At 42.9% G+C, this 22,604-nt stretch overlaps 1 protein-coding gene across 1 annotated transcript in view; it reads left to right on the forward strand.

Moving 5' to 3' along the window:
• Positions 1-2,125: 2,125 nt before the first annotated feature.
• ST6GALNAC3 (ST6 N-acetylgalactosaminide alpha-2,6-sialyltransferase 3) overlaps positions 2,126-22,604 on the forward strand; it is a 528,622-nt gene continuing 508,143 nt past the window's right edge. The window contains exon 1 of the mRNA XM_013059239.2: positions 2,126-2,308. Coding sequence (XP_012914693.1) covers positions 2,291-2,308 — 18 coding nt within the window. The 5' untranslated portion in view covers positions 2,126-2,290. The remainder of the gene's footprint in view (positions 2,309-22,604) is intronic.

The following is a 22,604-nucleotide window of genomic DNA, read 5'->3' on the forward strand; positions in this document are numbered from 1 at the left end:
AGAGCTACCATTTTGAGAGTGTTCATAGTGCGGGGAATTGAAGTGAGTGGACTTACAAGCATCATCTCATTTAATTATCACAAGGATAAATACTACTATGTAAACTAAAGGTTAAAGAGAGGTTAAGAAATGTGAACAAGGTCATCCAGTAAGGAAATGCTCAGCAATTTTGCTTACTAGAGTCAGCTGGGTTGTTGCTCAGACCTGCAGACTCCCTGGAGACAGAATGATGTGCCCTGCCCACCCTTGCCTCTCTTACCTGCCAACCTGCCAGGTTCTGTCTCTCTTTCCATAGAGCTTTGCTTCTGCTTTGGTTAAAGACCTTACCATGTTATATCATGTATCTCTTATCTTTCCCACTTGACTGAATCTGAGATGATGTTAGAGACCCTGAAAATCATTCATTCCTGATGGGTCCTGTACTGCCTTACTAAGTTTTGTTTTTGTTTTTGTTATTAACTCCCCTCCAGTTAGTGGTAGCTCAAAAAGATTTATCTTCTAGTAACAGCTCAGTAAAGGTTTGTCGAATTCTTAAATGAATAAAATACTGAGTTTTCCTGGCTTACTAAAGATCATGAGCTAAAGCAGTGTTTTAAAAAATACAGTTCTAAAAAATATATACTTTCCTGATCAACCAAATAGAGGAAGCTCTTACTGAACTTACTGATCAAAAAGTTTTTACTGAAAATAGAGCAGATCTCTAAACCACACGGAGGGTCTGGAGGAAGGAGTAGGAGAGCAGGGAGTCTCTTAGGAAGACTGAAAAGAGGGACTTTCCCTGGGAGCAGGTAGTCTGTCCACTCTCAGTGTTTGCAACACTTTTACCGTGGTGCCTCCTGCTCGCTCAAGATTCTGAATGTTCTCACCAAGAAAACACCAAATCCCTTGAAAGTCTGGTTTCTGCCTTGTGGTTTGTGAGCCAATCTCATGACGTCACAGCCACCAGCAGCCCACAGTGCTTTTCCTGACTCTATGTAGGCAGACCAGACAGGGCTTCTAGCAAGTGAAAGCTCTTTTGGGTAAATATTTTGGGCCTGGTTTTAAGATTTCTCTGACAGACCAAGTGGTGGAAATCTGTGTATATATACAGAATGCTCTCTCTCCCTTCTTCTGCTATGTGTGTGATGTCACTTTCTTCAGAGAAATAACTGTTTCTCTTAGCCAGTTCCTTGCTTGGGAATTGGGCTTTCCTTGTTGATTTTCACTCCAAAAGGACTGCTAAGGAGACCCAAAACATATCTCCTTCCAGGCTGTCTGCCTTTTAAAGCTGCTCTATCACCTTTTGTTTTATCATCAGAGACTTGCCTTACAGGAGACTTTAGAATTAACCTTGTTACTTAAGTTGCAACAAAGTTCATTCAAATTCTAAACTTGGAGGCTGGGAGAACAAAGTCCTGTGCTTGTGGGCACAAACCCAATTTATATACGTATATAATCAATGTATATATATGAGAATACATTTAATTTGCATATAAATATATACATTCTATTTACTGTATATTTATGTAAATACACTTTTTTTTTTTAAATAAACGCACAAGCCCAAATCAAATAAGCAATTAATATATGTCTGTGTACGTGCACATTCACACAAAACATACAGCCTAAGTTTTCTGGCGTCTTTTGTTGATAGGCATTTGTGCTCCCTTATTAGTGGCAAATTATTCATCTAATGAGCCCATCACAGCATTTTTAAGCAGAGGGAAGGCTCTATGGTTAAACAGCCCGGGGAGAATTTCATCTGCTACTTTTGAAGAATCCTTTGATGCGCCCAAAGCCCGTAGCAGGGTGATTCCAAACCCACTTAACTTTTTAAAAACTGTGAAATGTCTGCAAGGGGTTCTCTGATCTGCTGGAGGAGACCGAATCGAGGAGAAGAAAAGGGCGCTTTCTCTCCCCAGCAGGACCCAGATCCCTGCCTGCTGCTGAGCCGGCTTTGCATACGTTGAACCACAGAACGTTTACTGTGGGGGGTGGGGGAGAAAAAGAGGGAGAGAGAAAAAAGAAAAAGTAGCAAGCATCGAGGGGCTGCCGCGGGAGACCCGGACGGCACGTAATCCGTGGGCGGGGTCTCGGGGGCCGCCAGCCAGTGGACGGGCCCGGGGGCGGGGCCGAGGCGCGGGGGGCGGGGCCTGTGCCCGCGCAGCTCGCACCGCGGTCCCCTTATTTGGATCTGCGGGAATGTGGGCTGGAGCGGTCCTGCCGCGGTACCAGCCTCCAGCCTGTCGCCCGGACTGCCCCTGACCCAGGCGCGCCCGCTGCTCGGTGGCAGAAGGGCCGGCGGAGCGCCATGGCCTGCATCCTGAAGGTAACGACTGGGGTCTGTGGCTCGGACGCGTGGATGGCCGGTCCCTTGCTGCTCAGAGGCAAGGAGTCAGCCGCCGTCCCACTGCATCCTCATCTCAGTTGTCTTTTCCTGGCATTGATTTTCTTTTTGTTCCTTTGGCAAATGCATATGGAGGGAGCTTCTGAAACATGCAGCTGGCACGGCTTCTCTTCCCACCATTCCTGCCTGCTCGCGCCTGCATTGAAGGAGCTGCAGACTGTTGGCTCCAGGGGAGAGCAGGGCTCTGTGCCGAATAATGGGGATGGCAGGGAGGGGAGGGGTGCTCCCGCGGGTCCCGAGGCTCTGTTGCCTGAGGCCTCGCAGGGGCCAAGGGGAATGGAGAAGAGTCTGGGCTTGGGTGACTGGTGGTCAAGGATATAGCACTTTGAATGGGGGTGAGAGTGAGCAGAGGGGCGTTCTGTTGAACATTTGATCTCGCGAAGACAAACTTCAGAGTTTACAGGTAGTCCCTTAGGAATGAGTTTTCTGTGTGAACTGCTGGCTTTATGTGCCATTAACTTTACTTCGGGAAAGTTCACAGAAAGATGTTTTTATTAGTAGAGAATTTCTGACCCTTCCTTAAGCTCATATATTTGAACAGACCCAATGATTTCACTACATAGCAGAACCCGCTGAACCACCCCTTCTTTGTTGAGTTTTCTTTCCCCATGTCTGGGTTCTGAGCCCAGACCAAGTGTCGTTTTGGGTTTATAGCTCTGTGGTGTCAGGTGGGAGGCTGTGGGTTTGTGGGTTCCGTGCCTCACTTGATAACTTTACATTCCACAGGGAGAGGCGTTTTACTTGTTTTTTGTTTTGATTTTTCTCACGCCTATCTCTCCTCATGCCTAACCTGACTCCTGACTGCCTGAATCTTAAACATTCACAGCCTGAAGGTTTCCTGGGCCTTGACTGGAGAATGTAAAGGCCTGTTTGTTCCAAGGTTGGGGGAGCTGTGTGTGATAGAGGAAAACACCACAAAAAGAGTTTTGTTGTTGTTTATTGTGAAATACTATTTGTTTCTCTGTACGATGATTTGAAGCCATCTACTGTTAAACTAGTTACTTCCTGTGTCATCTTGTCATCTTATACCATGCCTTGGTGTTAATGATACAAATAAGAGACTAACCTAGGAAAGGTTTTCTTGCTCTCTCTCTTTTTTTTTTTTTTTTTTTCCCTTAGAGTAAAGGAGGTCAGATATTTCCTGTGACTTTTCTGAACTTCCTCTCTTTGGTTTTGGAACATTTTCTGGGACATAACAAATGGTAGCAAGATCAAGAGGAAATACGTAATACATTGGTATTACAATATGGGATTTTTAACTTGGAGACTCAGCACAAGGACTGAAATAAGAGTATGAGTCATTCTTTACTATTTATTATATTATTAGCTGAAAGGGAAATTGAGGAGCATGGCGTTTATCATTGGACATCTTCTTCTTTTGGCTTCTCCCTGCCTTATCTTGCACATGTTCCAAACATTTTAAACTAATACCCCAAGCTACACATGAATCTGATCCAGGCTTACTTTTCAAGCGCCTCACATTGACCTCATACATTTGGGGGCACATCTGAGTCCTCCTTATCTTTCCTCCACTGAAACCCATCTGGGATGCAGACAGATAAACTTCAAAGAGGTTTGGATTCAGAAAGACCTTGGTCTGTTTGCAGGTTCTGCCTGTTGCCACCTGTGTGGCCTTGGACAAGTTACTTATATGTCTCTGAGTCAGAGTTTCCTCAATGTAAGATCAAAGTAATAGCACCTACTCCCTAGGGTTGTTGTGGGAACAAAGTAAGATAGGGAAGGAAAACTACGCTGTGGCATAGGCATTGGTACGCGCCACTTTTTTCTGACATGTAGTGATAACTACAGATTAATGAATCTGTAATATGTCTTCTGCTGCTTTCATATACTGTAACTCTCATTCTTACATCGAATGCTACAGGGTGAGTAACATTGCATAAAACCCCATTTTAGGGGAGCCTGGTTGGCTCAGTGGGCTAAGTCTCTGCCTTCGGCTCAGCTCATGGTCCCAGAGTCCTGGGATCGAGCCCTGCATTGGGCTCTCTGCTCAGCAGGGAGCCTGCTTCCTCCTCTCTCTCTGCCTGCCTCTCTGCTTACTTGTGATCTCTCTCTCTCTCTCTGTCAAGTAAATGAATAAAATCTTAAAAAAAAAAAAAAATCCCATTTGATAGACGAGGAAACCAAGGCTCCTCAGTTTAAGAGATTTGCCCAAGACAACAGGGTGAAGTTCGAAGTGAGCTTGGGTTTAGACCCAGATTTGCCAAACTTTCTTATACTTTCATGCTGTTCTCTGCACTTTCTCAGGTGACCAATTTCTAAGATATCCCGATACCATTCAGAATCCTTACCACATTTGAGAAACAATGTACCTTTGTGCATTGTTGGTCTCAATGGCCTATGGTAGGCCTTTACCCCTTCTGGTTGTTGGAAGTCCATCCATGGTGGAGTGGAGAGTCCTGAGACCCGGATCCAGTGCAAGACTGACCTCCTGTACATGATGTTAGGCAGTCACTACATCTTGCTCGTTTTAGAATGCAGATGTTTATGATAATTATCTGATAGGGTTTTATGAAGGTGAAATGATTGACTTCTTTTTTTCTTTTTTTTTCAACTAAACATTTTCTGCCACATGCCATCCCGTGGCTTGATGTTGGCATCACAGGGTGTATGAGCCATTGACTTGGTTCTCAAGTTCTTTACGGTGTTGGAAAGAGGATGGAAAAGTAAGTGAACATTTATGTTACAACGTGAAGAGTAACATAGATCTGTGGAAGGCATACTATGCAGAGGGGTAGAGCGATGAACCCTCCTACTGACTCCTCAAGACAGGCTTTCCACATCCTGCATTGGAGCTAGGTTTTGAACACTGCCTCAAATGTACTATCGTGGAGCTTTTTTTTTTTTTGAAAGATAGCCTTTGAGGCAATGTTAACTTTACTCTGTGGGTGAAAACTAATTTCTTGACAGATTTTTGAGGTCGATTTTATTATCCATTTTTATATATGAGAAAACTGAGATAGAGTTTGATTAAAATATCTTTATGGACTACATAGTGATCCTAAAAATGGGGATCTCTGAGTAGCTAAGAGGAGAAGCCCATGCCGTGGCTGCCAGGAATGGTCCTATGTGGCACACAGAACGGTTCCCTCAAGGTACTGTGTATGGGGAAGGCCCATTCTGCCCCTGCGCAGAGCTGGCTCTCCTAACAGAACAATGATTAGTACCTCAATAATCATTAAATTGTGAAATACGTATTCACTCCACGTCGCCTGGGCTTTGAAGCTAGAACTATGTGGGTTTTAATTATGGCTACACCACTTACTAATTGTGTAACCACAAGAAAGTTTCTTGATTTCACTGCTCTGGTTTCTGAAATGGGGATAATCATGCATTCCTCAGCGGGTTATTCTAGGGGTTAAGTGAGAATAACTGCACGTTAGAAAGCATAGGCTAAACACAAGTCCAAGTCTTAGGTTCCTTTCTTGCCATACTCCCGGTCAGGCAGCCCTCCTGGGGAGCCGTGCTGTTGTGAACAATTAAGGGAAGGACTAGTCTTTTTCCAAGGAGTGTTTTTAAAGGTCTCAGAGATTTTGATAGACAAGAAAGGTATCTCATTTGTATTTATTTGATAACTAGTGAAGCAAAATTTTACATTCATGTTAATCATTTGTTTTTCTTCTTCTGTACATTAGAGAGTCTTAAAATTTTTCATGTAATAAAACTTGTTTCTGGTTTCTTTTAGGATTGATACCTTTAGTCGGCAGGTCTGCCTTGGGCACAGTATCTGGTGCATTTTAGTATTTACCAGTATTTGCTGAATTGTATTCAGTTGCCTTTGTATCTGGCGCTAAAAGGGTCACTGAGTGGATGTGTAGACACAGGATACTTATGAGTCATTTCTGCCTTAGCGAAGATCACGGTTTTGCCAGACCTATGATCATGAAGCAGTTAGACAATAACACGACAGGTGCATGACTAAGCCACCGCTTTCTTCCCTCCCAGTCACCCATCCCCATGTAACATTTACTCAGATGGATGAGAAATTCGGCAACTGGTGATACCAAGTTATGAACTTGGTGTCTTCTCATTTCCTTTTCTTCCCCCTGCCCCATACCTCATTCTTCACCATCTTGCATCAGTTATATCTAGAAGAATCTCTCAGACCTACCTGTTACTCCCCATTCTTACTCTCTGCCTCGGTCAGGGTCTAGTGTTTGCTCTGTTTTTGTTTTGTTTTGTTTTGTTTTGTTTTATTTTTTTAAAGATTTTATTTATTTATTTGACAGACAGGGACCACAAGTAGGCAGAGAGGCAGGCAGAGAGAGGGATAGAGAGGGGGAAGCAGGCTCCCCATGGAGCAGAGAGCCCGACACGGGCTCAGGACCCTGAGATCATGACCTGAGCCGAAGGCAGAGGCTTAACCCACTGAACCACCCAGGCCTCCCTGCTCTATCTTTTGAAGTAGGCTCCCTTTCTTCAGCATCCCCCAAATCTGGCCCATCTTCCCCATCACTGTCATGGTATTGTGCTCAAGTGCAGTGCTGATCAAGCCACTGACAGGCCTGAAAGCTTGTTTTGGCCCCCCAGTCCCTGGGGGACGAACCTAACTATTTACCTCTAGCTCCGCATTCACTCACGTTCCTTCACCATCTTGCCCCTACACCTGACCTCACCACCTGCTGCTGCCTCACCCAGACACTTACCTATGCTCATCCCAGGTCTGTAGATGGGGCACTTCCTCCTGGCTCTGGGTCACTGTGGGACAGCATAGGGGTTAACAGCCTTGGCTCTGAGGTCAGAGCGACCCCCTTCAGCAGGTTCCTCAGCTGTGGAACTGGAACAGAAGTAGTGCTGACTTCTTAGAGTTAGGAGGAATAAATGAGCTGATTCTGTAGAACAGAACCCGACATATCGTAAGTCCTGGGTAATCATTAGCAATCCGTTGCTGCCGGCGTGCTGTTTTCTCTGCAGGAAATTCCCTCCGCTATCACTTTTCCTCCAGCGACAAAAGTCCTGCTCATCTCTCAGCTCCTAGGTCAGTGTCCCATCTGCGGGGAAGCCTTCCTGTGCTTCGGCGGGCTTTCCCCGGCTCCCGTGGTCTCAGTTCTCATCTCTGTAGCAGCGGCGATTACCCTGTCCCGTCGGTTGGTTCGCTGTTTGCCTTCCTGACTCCTCTGTTTGGGAACTCATCAAGGGTGGGGGCCTTCAGTAAGTCAATCAGCTAGCGTTTGCTAAGCACGATGAGGGAATAGTGCTGTTGGTGCCGGAGTATATGGATGGAGGTATGGGTGGCTGCCCAAATGAGTCTTGGGGACAGCAAAAGCCTTGTCTTAATGCAACTTGGTATCCCTAAGAACCAGCCTGCCTCTCACTAACATGTTACCTAAATGTTTGTTGAATGCATCAGTGCATTAATGTATTCGTTTTTTGTTTTTTTGAGATGAAATTTCTAGACGTGGGCCTAACCTGTCCTCTTTTGTAAACAGCTGAAGTTTTCATGGATGTAGAATGGATTTTTTCACTCTAACGTATAGCAAGTAGGTTAGAGCTTATCAGTTATTTTTCTCCTTAAAATCCCTTCTCTGTTTGCTTCTCGTACATCTGTTACCGTGTCTCCTATAAAATCTGGAGCCAATTTGAAATCTGGAGGGAAGGGAAAGGAGGCCTGGACTGAAAGGAAGAGCTTATCTTTTGTTAGGATCATTTTGGTTCTTCAGGTTAACAGAAACAAACAAAAAAGTAAAAGTAAAAACAAAACAAAACAAAAAAACCCCAACACCCACAATCCCAATGTGTGGTTCTCATACTGAGGTCTCGAAGTGTTTGAAAACAGTCTGGCTTCGCTGAGCCTGGAAAGCCACAGAGACTTCATAGATACACAGATTGTAAATTTGAAACTCTAAGATCACCCCAGCAAGTGGAACAGACGAAGCCCTTGGACTAATAAATCTGCTACGATGTTTCTGGGATGCTGAAGTCTGGGCAGCGGTCCTGGCTCATTTTCAGTCTTAAGGTGACTGAACAGAATGCTTTTGCAACTTCCAGTTGCACACTGTGGGGAACGGGTGTCTTGTGAAGAAGCAGCGCTCTTTGGATGAATTGAGAACAATGGCAACAATACTAGCTGCTGTTTATTGAACACCTAGCGTGGTCAGGCTCGGTCCTGTGCTGAATGCTTTAAAGGCATCATCGCATGCAAACTGGGATTATAACGAAGACACTGAAGTTCAAAGAAGCTAAGTAGCTTGTCCCAGGTCCTGTGGTTAGTCAGTGGTGAAGGTGGAATTCACCTGGCTCTGTGTGGTTATGTGGTGTGTCTTGTGCCAATTTAAGTGAATGTTTGTGGGGACTTTGTGTTTATTTCACCATCGACTACCCAGGCAATACTCCATCTAGACAGCTTCCTAACACCAGCCTGGTTGGGATCACTTTTAGCTGTGTTGTTTTTATCTGTTCCTTCTTCAGAGTTTCCTTTGTGACCGAGGAACTAGGGGAAATAGAGGGGCCACAGAGACTGGGGACGTAAGAAAGTTCTGGTTCTGCCTCCAACACTGAATAGCCCTTTGATCCTGTGCAAGTCACATGACCCCTCCCCTTAGCCTGAGAAGCCCACACATCCCTTTGGGGGTGGGACTGAAGGAGGGGGTGTCGTACAGAGGTAGATTTCCCTTTGGGCCAAGATTCAGGGCCCCTCCAAAGCTCTGGATTTTTGTATTTATAATAATACAAAAGGGACGCCCGGGTGGCTCAGTTGGTTAAGCAGCTGCCTTCGGCTCAGGTCATGATCCCAGCGTCCTGGGATCGAGTCCCGCATCAGGCTCCTTGCTCGGCAGGGAGCCTGCTTCTCCCTCTGCCTCTGCCTGCCATTCTGTCTGCCTGTGCTCGCTCTCTCCCCCTCTCTCTCTGATAAATAAATAAAATCTTTAAAAAAAAAAAAATACAAAAGACATGGGGCTAACCTGTCCTCTTTTTTGTAAACAGCTGAAGTTTTCATGGATATAGAATGGATTTTTTTCACTCTAACGTATAGCAAGAAGGTCCTGGATTTTTGTATTTATAATTTTCTATTCATTTTCCTAAAGAGACCTACAAATCGTATAAACTTCAGGCTCCCCAACCTGGATCCCCTCTGGAGCAGCATCGGAGTCCAAAAGAGTTAATGCTTGCAAAGTCACTCTTCAAAGCAGAATGTGCCGTACACATATGGCAAAACCATTATTAGTATTATTAATAGTTAGATAACAGCTTGAGTCGAGGAGAGCTGTCTTGGGAACTGGTGGGCTTTAAAGAAGGGTTTAGATTTGAGGAAAGCAGAGGGAGCCTATTAAGCTTTCCAGTAGATGACTGGGGAAAATTATGAAATCTCCTCCCCAGGAGGAAAATTTCTATCTGTTTGTGAAAATTTAACACACACTTGTGCCTGAGGGCTGGGAGTTGGAGGAGTTCTTTTCTGTTTCCTGGCTTCTGGGAAAAGTGGAGGAAGACATTTTTCTAATTGGAGAGAGTAGATTTACAAGTGCTACCAGGATCCCATTACAGAAAGCTGCAGTTAGCTCCTGGTTATTAAAACACTCATTATTCAGTTTATGGATTACCCAGATCCTGTCCGTCCCTGGCCGTTCTGATGTACACCTTTTATGCATTTTACTGCCAATTAGCACCTCCACCAGAGTCAGGAAAGGGAGAGGAACGAAACCCCAAATTGTTTAATTCCTCTCCTTGTTAACAGCTGTGTCAAGGGTGGTTGCCAGGAAGGTGATTATAGGAGATGGCCCAAGTGAGGTGAAGGGATTATCTGTGCTTTTGCTATTGTTTTCTTTCCCCACCTCAGCTCAAGAACTGAGAGTCCTGGCTCTGGTTCTGTTTTTAAACTGATTTAAATTTGCCTCATCAGAGACCTTGGCCCAGGGTATCCAGAGATTTAATAAATAGGAGCCTCGGGGTAAGTAATGTTCTCAGAGAGGCCTTGTGCCCCAGACCCCATCATCTCCGGGCCTCCCCTCATTACCCGTGTGATGTGGAGGGAGGGGGCTCACAACATCTGGTGCTTGGGGGAAGTGACTCCCGAGGAGATGGCTTGGGGGCCAGGAAACAGGGGTCCTCGTACTTGAGTCATTCTAGTGTTTGTGTAAAAAAGAAACACATGTCTTTGCATAGACATAGTCAGTGTAAATATATAAATAAAAACACATACCCACATTCATTCAATCAGTTGTACCTTCCTATTAATTCAGATTTGAAAATTCTTACACAAAAAAATCCTTCTTGGAAGGCACTTCTAATTTCAGAGGCTATTTTGTTTGTTTGTTTTAGTGTATTTATTAGCTGTGCCTTTATCGGACACAAAAATAAAAACTTCTTTGGTTGGTTACGAAAACTGTATTTGCATCTTGCCCTGAGCAGATCCTGATGGCGAGGGAGTGGGAAGTAAGATGCGTATGTCCTGCATTGAAAATGAGTCATGATATGGGGTTAGAATGTGCACCTGGAGCTCATCTTCGGTTTCAAGGACTAGAATGAGCAAGGAAGTGCTCTGGGATGATCTCCCTCCTTGGGACAAGTGGGATACATCCTTGCAGAGAGCAGAGGCTGCCGTTCCTGGCACTGTTGTTTGCTGTTCCCCGCCACGCCAGTAGACTGACTCTAAAGAGGGGTGAAAGTCTCTCTGTGAAGGTCTTGCCTTATCAAGCAGGAAAAATGGTAACCGGGAAAGAAGGGCTGTTCTCCAGGGTGCGGGGGGGTAAGAGGATTTGGGGTGCAGAGGTCAGAGCTGAACCAGTGCCGAGTCAGATTCCAGCTTTGTGATGAATATGAGTCATGAAAGTAATATGTCTATTTACTGCAGTGTTGTCCCATAGAAATCTCGTGCAGCTTACTTCCACAATTTTACATTTTCTAAGAGCCACGTTAAAACATAGAAACAAAAAGAAACAGGCGGAATTTATGTGAATAACGTATTTCATTTAACCCAGTATATCTCAAAGATTTCATTTCAACATGTAATCAATATAAAAATTAGCAAGATATCTATACATCTTTTGTCAAGTCTTCAAAATTCAGCGTACCTTTTGCCATTACTGCATATCTCAATCCGGATGCTGAATTTTCATCAGAAATTTAGATTTTATAAAGTGTACAGATAAAAAAGTAGGTTCCTGTGTTGAAGTTGCTTCAGAGGTGCTCAAAAGTTTCCCAAGAGTTGAATCGAGTGTTAGTTTTTAAATGTAAATAAAATAAAATGAAATTAAAAGTGTGGTTAAAAATGTGGTTCCTCAGTCACAACAGCCGTATTTCAAAATCTCTGTGGGCGATTGTGGGTAGTGGTTACTGTCCTGGACGGCGTGTTTATCCAGGTCTTCCTCCTCACCATCCGAAGGGACCACCAACCAGGGACGGAGGCAGTGAGAGCAGTGGAAGAAGATGAGGGGAAGGAGTGCTTGCCGGCGGCGGTGGGGGGGGCGGAGCAGAAGGGAAGGCCCTCCTGTGGGTCAGACCCTTGCAGCCGAAGGGGAGGCAAATGATGAGTGAGTCATGAATGCTGGACCCAGGGACACACTGAAGCCTTTCTTGACTCCTTGGAATTTCACCTAAAATGGAGTCCTAGGTTTTTCCACATCCTGAGCCCGATTGGCCCCCTAGATGTTGAACAGCTGTGAATTCTCCCAGGGGCATGCGGTTTTGGGCTCAGTCTGGTGGTGTGAACTCCTGTAGGCTTTGAGGTCAGAGACAGAGTGTATACACTTTTATCTGAGCCATTGCTTTGCTCCAGCCGGGCAGTCCACACATGGCAGCAATTTGGACATCCGGAATAACCTCCGTGTCTTCTTTTAAGTCAAGAGAGTAGGTGATTGGTGTTCCTTTGTACAGCGTGTTTATTTTTCACTGCTTGCTGGTGTGTATATAAATTCAGCAGTACGTGAATAGCTGTGTGTCCAGGGGTGCTTAGCACAAATCGGTTTGCAAACCCACAGCTCTGTTTCGTCTACACTCATGGGTTGCGTACCTGCCCTGCTCCACCTCATCTTGGATCACGAGGTGAACACTTCGTTACACTAATGGCAGTAGCTGCCACTGGCCGCGTGCCTTCTCTTGGCCAGACAGCCTCCCAGATATCTGTTACAGCTATTTATTATCCCACAAGATTTCAGGATGGGCGTTATTACTTTAGTTGGACTGACCTGGAACTCTGGTTTGTGGAGCTGCACGGTTTTGCTCACACAAGAGTGCTAGGCCAGGAGCCTCCAGCTATAGCCTTTGGGCCAAATCCCCTGTGGCCTTTGTCTATTGAGCACGGTAGGGCCCACGGTTAAGAATGGGTTTTGCATTGTTGAGTAGTTGAAAAAAAATCAAAAGCAAAATAAGATCTCAGGATGTGTGAAAATGTATGAGAGTCAAATATCAGTGCCCATAAATAGTTTTCCGGGAACACAGCCCTGTTTATTTGTTACTTAGTGTCTATGTCTGCTTTCCTGTTACAGTAGCAAAGTTGAGAAGCTGACATTTGGACAGCAAAGCCTTAAAAATTTGATGTCCCTTTGCAGATAAATTGTGCCACCCTCTGTGCTAGGCTGTCAAATCCCTTCTGCAGACTGAGAGCTGGGGTCGGGCGGGCGCAGGGTGTCCCAGGGATCTTCAGCTCTCGCCTGGGGCCCCACACTGGGGACGGCAGAGAGATTTACTGAGCGTGGAGCACTTCGAGTGGAAGAGGAAAGGAAAGCTTAGGGAGGAGATGTAACTCCCCAAAGTCACATGGTGACTGGGGCTGGAATTCAGACTCCAGAGCCCCCCCCAAGTCTGTGGCTTCTGACAGATGCATTGACCGCAAGTGTTAATCAGCTGGAATTGAACCAGGAAACCTGAATGGCCTGTTTGACCAGAGGTTGCTAAACTCCAGGGTTTATGACTCTATATCTGGGTTGGGGCTCAAGAAGCTGTGGCTCTGACAAGCCCCCAGGATGAGTGGCTGTCAGTTAAGCGTCTCCCTTCGGCTCAGGTCACGATCCCAGGGTCCTTGGATTGAGCCTGGCATTGGGGCTCCCTGCTCAGCGGGGAGACTGACCCTCTTCTCCATGTGTGTGCGCGTGTGCACCCGTGTTCTCTCTCTCTCTCTCTGACAAATAAATAGATAAAATCTTTTAAAAAGAACAACAACAAATAGTTGTTGAGTTGTGAAAGGCTTCACACACCAGTGATGCCCCATAGAAACTGACAAGAATTTAAGGCAGTTTAGAAATTTAAGTCAAGTCCATTCTAATAAGCTTTTTCAACATTGTAATTATTCTCATTAAACCCCAAGCTTTCTGATACCATAGGGCTCAGGCCATCATGAGTATTGAAACGCATGTGCTCTGCTTCCAACAACGAGGAGCTGGAGGGTGAAATGAACCCCTTGCTGGTGGCACTCCTCCTCTGTTTCTGGAAACTTGAGTTTCTTTCAAAACAGTTTCAAAATCAGTTAATGTTGATTTATAAACCAGGACTTTGGCTTCTGCCGTGATTGTATATCAAACCCTTTCTGGGCTCTGTTTCCGCCCATGAACCGCCCCTCTCTCCCCAGGTCCGTTTCTCTGCCCTGGGTGCAGGAAACAGCTTCTGTAGTCTCATTGTCCTGGCTTTGGTCATGAAAGGTAATGCATTAGTGCTAGAGTTCACCATCTTAATTATTGGTTCTACTCGGTCTCGTGTTTAAAAAGTCGTTACTTAAGGATTAGGAATGGGGAGAATGAACACTGGCGAAAGATGATAGATTTTTTTTTTAATGTTGATGATTCACAGCCTTGTTTGGGATTTTAATAAATAACAGAAAGCATTGGAAACCACTGATTTAATCTCTTCTGATAGGCTCATATTGACATAAAGAAAATAAATCTTGTAAGGTGTACCTTTTTACTTTTCCTGGCTCTCTATTTCCACGCCTCCATTCTTTGTGCAGCTCATTTTTCTCATCTCCCCCCCCCCCTTTCCCTCTGGCCTCTGAGCCCCTCCCTAGTACCCCTGCTACAGGGATCATTCGTTAGTGTGTGTAAAAAACCATAATCTCAGCTCTGTAGAAGGGAAGCCTTACAGAACTCTATTACCAAGTAGGTGAAACCCTCTCACAGGGTCCCAGGTTATAAGGCATTCCATTAGGAATTCTGTGGGAAATGGGACTCATTTCTCTGCCCCGTATCAAACCATCAGCTGGTGTTCATGACAGCTCCGGGATGTCATCCTCCGTACCTTTGCCACGGCTGGAGGCTGACTTTACAGCTGCTGGTGTTTGCTCTTTTATTGCTGACCTTCTCAACCTTGGGGCCCTTTCTTTCTCCCTATGTGCAGGAGAAAATTCATTCCCCAGGAGCAGCAATTACCTGCCACCTTTCGTCTGCCGCCTTATTCATTCTTCTCTCATTCTTTCAGTTGGGAGTAAGAGAATCTCTCTCTCCGACCCTGGTTTGTGCCACTTAATGATTTGTTCCTTAACTGGCTTAATGTTTATTTAATTCTACCATGCTGTTTAACTCCAGAAGCCTGGTTGATGGCTTAAGCTGAGCCAAGATTTCTGCTCGTGACTTTTAACGTGTTGGTAGAGTAAGGTTTGCTTTCCCATCCTCCATGTTTGACCCTTGGTATTAAAACCTTGTTTAAAGAAATGACATCTGAACCATCTACCACCCTAGATTTCTATATTAGAAAAATTGAAGTTCGCTGTATGTTCTAGATTTGTGTAGGTGAAAGGGGTCTGTATCTGACCTGTGTTTTCCTTTTCCCTTCAGCAAACAGAAACTTGTGAAGAGGGAGTTTATCATCAAGCAGTTCGGGAGAACCCAAGTACAGTGGGCGGGAGGAGGCGTAGGAGGCATGGAGATGAAAGAGAAGCTAAGGGTTTATTTTTTTTTTGCTTTTGTCTGAAACAATTTTACTTTATTTATTTTTACGTTTTTTTTGTTAAGAAACTCCACCGCAAGCGCGAGGCTTGAACTCATGACCGGGAGATGGGGAATCGCATGTTCTACTCACTGAACCAGCTGAGGATTTAATTCCTTTCTAAGGGAAATTGAGTCTGCATGGGTGATAATACTATTTGTGACAACAGCTTGCATTTACCCAGTGCTTGCTCTTTTTATTGAGGGCTGTCTATTTTTGCATTATCTCCTTTGTCAAGCTGATAGGGTAGATATAAAGAGTTATAAATTCCCATTTAGATGAAGACATTGAGGCTTAGAGAGGTTAAATAACCTTCCCAAGATTGTACAAAGCTGGGTCAGGGGTCAGGGTATGGGTGGGCAGTATTTGAATCCCAAAGTCTGGCTGGAGTAGAATATATGTAATAGAATCTTTTCCTATAGTCATACATGGACAAATCTATTTGTAACTTTTGCACAATAATAATAATAATTAACGAACATTTACTGGGTGCTAACTTTGTGGTAGGTACTGTGAGGCATACATGTGATTTCATTTATTATGCAATAATCCTATTAGAAAAATACTATTTTTTTTAAGATTTTATTTATTTATTTGACAGAGAGAGATCACAGTAGACAGAGAGGCAAGCAGAGAGAGAGAGAGAGGGAAGCAGGCTCCCCGCTGAGCAGAGAGCCCGACGCGGGACTCGATCCCAGGACCCTGAGATCATGACCTGAGCCGAAGGCAGCGGCTTAACCCACTGAGCCACCCAGGAGCCCCAGAAAAATACTATTATTATCAAATCTGTTTTACCTTTGAGGAATCCTGAGGCTTAGAAAAACTCTTCTGCTTTGCCCAACCCTGTGGCTAGTGACAAGACAATTTGTGTGACCATATTATTTTTTATTAACTGTTTTACTATTATTTAAAAAATTTTTTCAAATTGAGTTTTTATTTTAGTTCTAGTATAGTTAACAGTGTTATATTAGTTTTGGGTGTACAATAGAGTGATTCAACAGTTCTAAACATCATGACTCAGTGCTCATCATGATAAGTGTACTCTAATTCACATCATCTGTTTCACCCATCCTCCACTCACCCCCCCATATGCTTTATTTTATCTCATTTTATTTTACGCAGGGCTTGAACTCATGATCTTGAGATTAAGACCTGAGATCAAGAGTTGGATGCTTAACTGACTGAGCCACCCAGGCACCCCTGATATGTTTTATTTTAAATGAGTACCCTCATTTAAAGTTGTGTTTTTTTTTTTCCAACAAGGAAATTTTTTTTACCTGAAGCATACTTCAGATACACGGTTCTTAAAGATATATATAAAACATTCCATCCAAGAAAATTAGAATACGTGTTTTCTTCAAGTACACAGAAGAATCCAGTGGTTAAATCACCTAAAAGGAGACATAACAAATATTACGAATTTAAGAAGACAAAAATCATACCAAATATATTTTTTAAAGTACAGTAGTACAAAACTAAAGATCAACAATAAAACCAAGTTGGAAATTCTACAATGTAAATATTAAATATTTAATACATAAATATTAAACAACATACTACTGCACAAACGATGGGCTAAATAAGAAACAGCAAATCAAAATATGTCTCAAAACAAAAGAAAAAGAAAGCCAATATTGCAAAACCTATGGGATGCAGCAAAAGCAGATATTAGAGTGAAATTTATGCTATAAATGCTTCTATTAAGAGAAAAAAGGTTCACATAAACAACTTAGCATTATGCTATAAGGAACTATAAAAAGAAGAAACGTAGTTGAAATTTTTTAGTAGATGCAGGAAAGAACAAACAAAAATCAGAAATGAATAAAATAGAGACCAGAATAAACAAAAACATGACATTGAAAGTAATGACCCATTTTTCAAAAAAATATTGTTACTAACATTTATTGTGCTCTAAGACCTGGCCCTTATTTTTAGCACTTCACACTTATTAACTCATTTAATGTCTATTTTCCAAGTAAGGAGATCAAGACACAGAGTGGTTAAAGTCACCAGACTGTTTCTGGCTATGATGAAACGCAGGCCCCTTGGCTGTGATCTGTGTGTATTAGAGACACGCACATGGCCACACACCCTGTTTTTAAATGTTGTTGTTTATGTTTGTTTGTTTTGGCTTTTTTGTTTGTTTTTTGCCACTTTTATGGTTTACCTCTTAGTGCAAAGAATCACTTAGGACTATTGAAACCCATTCCAGTATGAAATCAACCCACATCAAAGGAGGTTATGTAAATAAAAAAGATTTCTTCATTTTTACCTGGAGAGAAACCAAATTTAAAAAAATTTGTGTTTGTTTTCCCTTTGAAGAATTTTGAATCAGCTCACACTTAGGAAAGACCCATTTAGGTCCTTAGATGTGGAATTAATTTCTTTGTGAAGATGGGATTTCTATTTGACCCTGAGGCCATCATTCTGACTGGGTGGAGAATGCCAGGTAGTTTTCCCTCTTGACTTCTCTCCCTGTTCTCCCCTTCATCGCTGTTGCCCTGGATAACTCCACTGGGCAGCTAGAGCGATCCTTTAGAAAGTAAATCAGATTACGGTAATTGCCTGTCTAAATCTTTTGGTGGCTTTCCATTCCACTTGAGACAAAATCTAAATTCCTTCCCACGGCTCACTATGCTCACGATCTTGCTCTTGCTTATTTGAGAAATCATCTCCTATACCTTAGTTCCCTGATCATTTTCATTCCATCCAGTTCTTGGACCATGTCAAGCTCCCCTTCTGCTTCAGAGCTTCTGGGCTGCTGTTCCTCTGCCTTCCATCTTTGCCTCCAGGTTCTTTTTGATGCTATCTTTTCCCCTCTTCTATGTCCCAAATTATTAAATGCATTGCCTCAAGCAGGCCTTTTGCTGATTATGACAATAAAATATAATTCATCCAGGGCACATGGATGGCTTAGTCAGTTAAGTGTCTGCCTTCGGCTCGAGTCATGATCCCAGGGTCCTGGGATGGAATCTGAGTCGGAATCCCTGCTCAGGGGGAAGCCTGCTTCTCCCTCTCCCTGTGCCCCTAACCTTTGCTTGTGTTTGCGCATGTGCACGCTCTCTTTCTCTCTCTCGTGCATGAGCATGCTCTCTCAAATATATAAATAAGGTCTTTTAAAAAAAATCTATATACATATAAAATTCTTTCTGATATTTCCTATTATGCTCTCCTGTTAATTGTATGCACAGCACTTTTTAATACATGAATTTATGTGTATTTGTTTTCCTTGTAAGTCAAAAGACTGAAAGGAAAGGGATCATAGTTATTTTATTCATCACTGTGTATCTAGCATCCAGCACAGTACATTCAGCAAACTAATGAATGGTTGAATGAATTAAATTTCAGGCAAAAAAAAAAAAAAAAGAAAAGACGTGCAAAGATATGGTGGCATGAGGCGTGAAGTGACAGGTCATTTTGGGGAGTAGTCAAAGTTGTGGGGGTGCCCGGGTGGCTCAGTTGGTTGAGTGTCTGACTCAGGTCACAGTTTCCGGGGCATGGGATAGAGTGCTGTGTCAGAGTCTGCGCTCAGCAGGGGGTCTTCTAGGAATTTTCTCTCTCCCTCTCCTACTACCCCCCCCATCTTTCTCAGATAAATAAATAAATCTTTTTAAAAAGCTGTGGAGATGGTTGTCACTGGGCTGATTTTGGCAGCTAGAAGAGATGATATATAATATGGGGTTAGATCATGAAGGATTATGTGGGTCCTGCCAAGGAGCAGGAGCTTTATCCTCTGGAAATGAGGAAACACTGATGGGTTTTAAACAGATTATTAAATGCAGTTGAGGTATTGAGTCAGAGAGAACATTCTATTGTCTCACTGTCTTTTAGAGTACTCAAGAGTCCTTAGAGTGACTCTCATTATTGCCCTTTGTATTTGGAAATTACATGTTCCAATTATGATTTTGCTACAAGGATTGCACAGGCAGAATGTCAAACAGAATTCTGGAAATTAAAATATACCAAAGATGTAAGTGTGCTTGTTTATGGCATAGCTTGGTGTTTTATCTCTCAAATGTGGATGAGTCAATGATAAAATAAAACCAAACATTTTAGACAAGTAAGTTATTAGCTGTTCAGGTGATTCAGCTTTCCATATAATGAAAAGAATCTTGAATTTGGACATTATCTCTTGAGTCATTTAGGTGGTATGTGGCTGGCTTTAGGCTCTGTTTGGTAGAGCCGACTTTTACATTCACTTGAGAGTGTTGCTTTGAAGGAGGGTGCTATATGGTTCTGCCCTGTGGATCAATTATATAGTGACTGTCTTGGGACCCTGCCCTGAAAGGACAATACTATCGTCTTTGCACAGCTCCTATTTATTGAGCATCTACTATGTGGCAGGCGCTAGTCATCTTACATTACATGTGGACAAAACTTTATCGCATCTGTTTGTGGTAGATGCATTCCCACCGTACAGATGGAGAAACAGGTTCTGGAAAACTTGGTAAAATGGTCTCCCCTTACCCACGGTGTTGCTTTGCATAGTTTCAGTTATAGAGCCTGATGCTGCTTCATCATGCCTACATCGTTCATTTCTCTTCAGCTCACCACAGAGGCATTTTAACCTCTCATATCACAAGAAGGGTGATACGGCATGTACAATAAGATCTTTTGAGAAAGAGACTACATGCACATGACTTTTATTACAGTATACTGTTATAATTAGTCTATGTTGTTATTAGCTACTATTGATGATCTCTTACTGAGCCTAATTTATGAATTAAACTTTATCATATGTATGTGTAGGGAAAAAAAAATAGTATGGTTCAATACCATCCATGGTTTCAGACATCCACTGAGCGTCTTGGAATGTATCCCCTGTAGATAAGGGGGGACTAGTATAATTCTCCCAAGTGAGAGCCAGGGGATTAAATTCAGATCTGACTCAAAATGCCCCGCTTTTATTTTAACCCTCTGCTGGGCCTACCTCTGTAGAGGAGAGAATCATATAGGACTATTGAGATGAATTAAACATACCTGTACTTGGAAAGGCTCATAGAAATAATTGAAATCTGACTTAAACTGAATATTAAAAAAATTAAAGAATTTTAAGAATTTTTTTTAGGGGGGAAGGGAGAGAGGGAGAAAGAGAATCTGAAGCAGTCTCCATGCCCAGTGCATGATCCTAAAGGGGAGAGGGGGGAAGTGAGGAGGGTCTCGATCTCACAACCCTGAGATTATGACCTGAGCTGATATTAAGAGTCTGATGTTTAACCAACTGAGCCACCCAGGTGACCCTAAGAACATTTCTTTAATTTGAAGAACTTTTAAACTAATTTACACTTAGGCAGCCGTTTTATTCAACCTGTTCATTTTGATTCAGCCCTAGTAAGATTAATTTCACTGATGAGAGCAGGTCCCTGAACAGAATCTTGATGGAGAGGCGTGAACATTGGGACAGCTGTGCTGCCTTCACCTACTGGTCTCCTCACCACAGCCTTCTCTTCATTTGCCATTCTGGAATCACAGTAGCCAGAAGGAACTTTTAAAAATATAAGTTGATTGCTTTCCCTTGCCTAACTGGTCATATTCTGGGCACCCCCCCCCCCACACAAAATGCAAATAATTTGCAAATAATAAGGGGTTAATATCCAAATGTGAAGAACTCCCACAATTTACTAGCAAAGAAAAACAATCAAATTAGGAAATGGGCAAAGGGGGCACCTGAGTGGTTTAGTCGTTAACTGTCTGCCTTCGTTTCAGGTCATGATCCCAGGACTTTGGGATTGAGCCCCACATTGGGTTCCCTGTTCAACAGGGAGCTTGCTTCTCCCTTTCCCACTGCTCCTGCTTGTATTCCCTCTCTTGCTGTGTCTCGCTCTGTCAAATAAAAATAAAATCTTAAAAAAAAGAAAGAAAGAAAGAAAAAATGGGCAAAAGGCTCTGAGTAGACATTTTCCCAAAGAAGACATACACATGGGGCGCCTGGGTGGCTCAGTGGGTTAAGCCGCTGCCTTCGGCTCAGGTCATGATCTCAGGGTCCTGGGATCGAGTCCCGCATCGGGCTCTCTGCTCAGCAGGGAGCCTGCTTCCTTCTCTCTCTCTCTCTGCCTGCCTCTCAGTGTACTTGTAATTTCTCTCTGTCAAATAAATAAATAAATTAATTAAAAAAAAAAAGATTTAAAAAAAAAAAAAAACAAAAGAAGACATACACATGGCCGTAGGTACCTAAAAAGATACTTAACATCACTAATCATCAGAGAAATGTAAGTCAAAAGCACAGGGAGGTATCACCTCAGACCTGTTAGAATGGCTATTATCAAGAAGATAAGAAAAAACAAGTGTTGGCAAGAATGTGGAGAAGAGGGAACCCATGTGAACTGTTGGCGAGAATGTAAATTAGTGTAACCACTGCAGAAAACAGTATGGAGGTTCCTCAAAAAATTGAAAATAGAGCTACTGAATAAAGAAATAATTCCACTTCTGGATATTTATCCAAAGAAAATAAAAGCACTAACTAGAAAAGAAATCTGCACTCTCATTTCACTGCAGCATTACTTATAATAGCCAAGACATGGAAATAACCTAAGTGTCCATCGATGGAGGAACGGATAAGGAAATATGTGTATATACTTAGAGATATATATATGTTTGTGTATGTGTGCACACGCACATGCATGCACACACACACAGAGGAATATTACTCAACCGTAAAAATGGAAACCCTGCTGTTTACACTTGAAGGCATTATGCTAAGTGAAATAAGTCAGAGAGAGAAAAACACATACTACGGGGTCTCACTTCTATGTGGAATCTAAAACAAAACAACACAAGACAAAAAAGAACTCGTAGATACAAAGAGAACAGATGGCCTGAGGTGGAGGGTTGGAGGGGTAAGATAGGTGACGGGATCAAAAGGTATAAACTTTCAGTTATAAAATGAATGAGTCCCGGGGAGGTAATGGGCAGCATGGTGACTCTAACTATTAATACTGGATTGCGTGTTTGAAAGTTGCCAAGAGAGTAGGTCTTAAAAGTTCTCATCACAAGAAGAAAACTTGTAATTATGTGTGGTGACGGACTTTAATTAATATCCATTAATTGTGATCATTTTTGCATTATATGGAAATAGCAAATCATTATGTTGTATACCTGAACCTAGTATAATGTTATATATTTATTATATCTCAATAAAAATGCTTATGAGATGATCTTGTTCTAACTGGCCTAACTGGTCAGTGGTTTCCCTTTCATTTGCAAGAAATTCCAGGATTTTTGTCATGATTCCACAGGCCTGCATGACCTGTTCCTGCCTTCCTCTCCAGCCTTCAAGGCATTTATCCTTTCTATCTCTGTCTTGGCTACTATGAGATTTTTTCAGCTCCTGGACCTGAAACAGAACATTTGT

Source organism: Mustela putorius, unplaced genomic scaffold (genome assembly GCF_011764305.1).
Source record: "Mustela putorius furo isolate JIRA1106 unplaced genomic scaffold, ASM1176430v1.1 tig00003853_pilon_pilon_pilon, whole genome shotgun sequence".
NCBI lineage: Eukaryota > Metazoa > Chordata > Mammalia > Carnivora > Mustelidae > Mustela > Mustela putorius.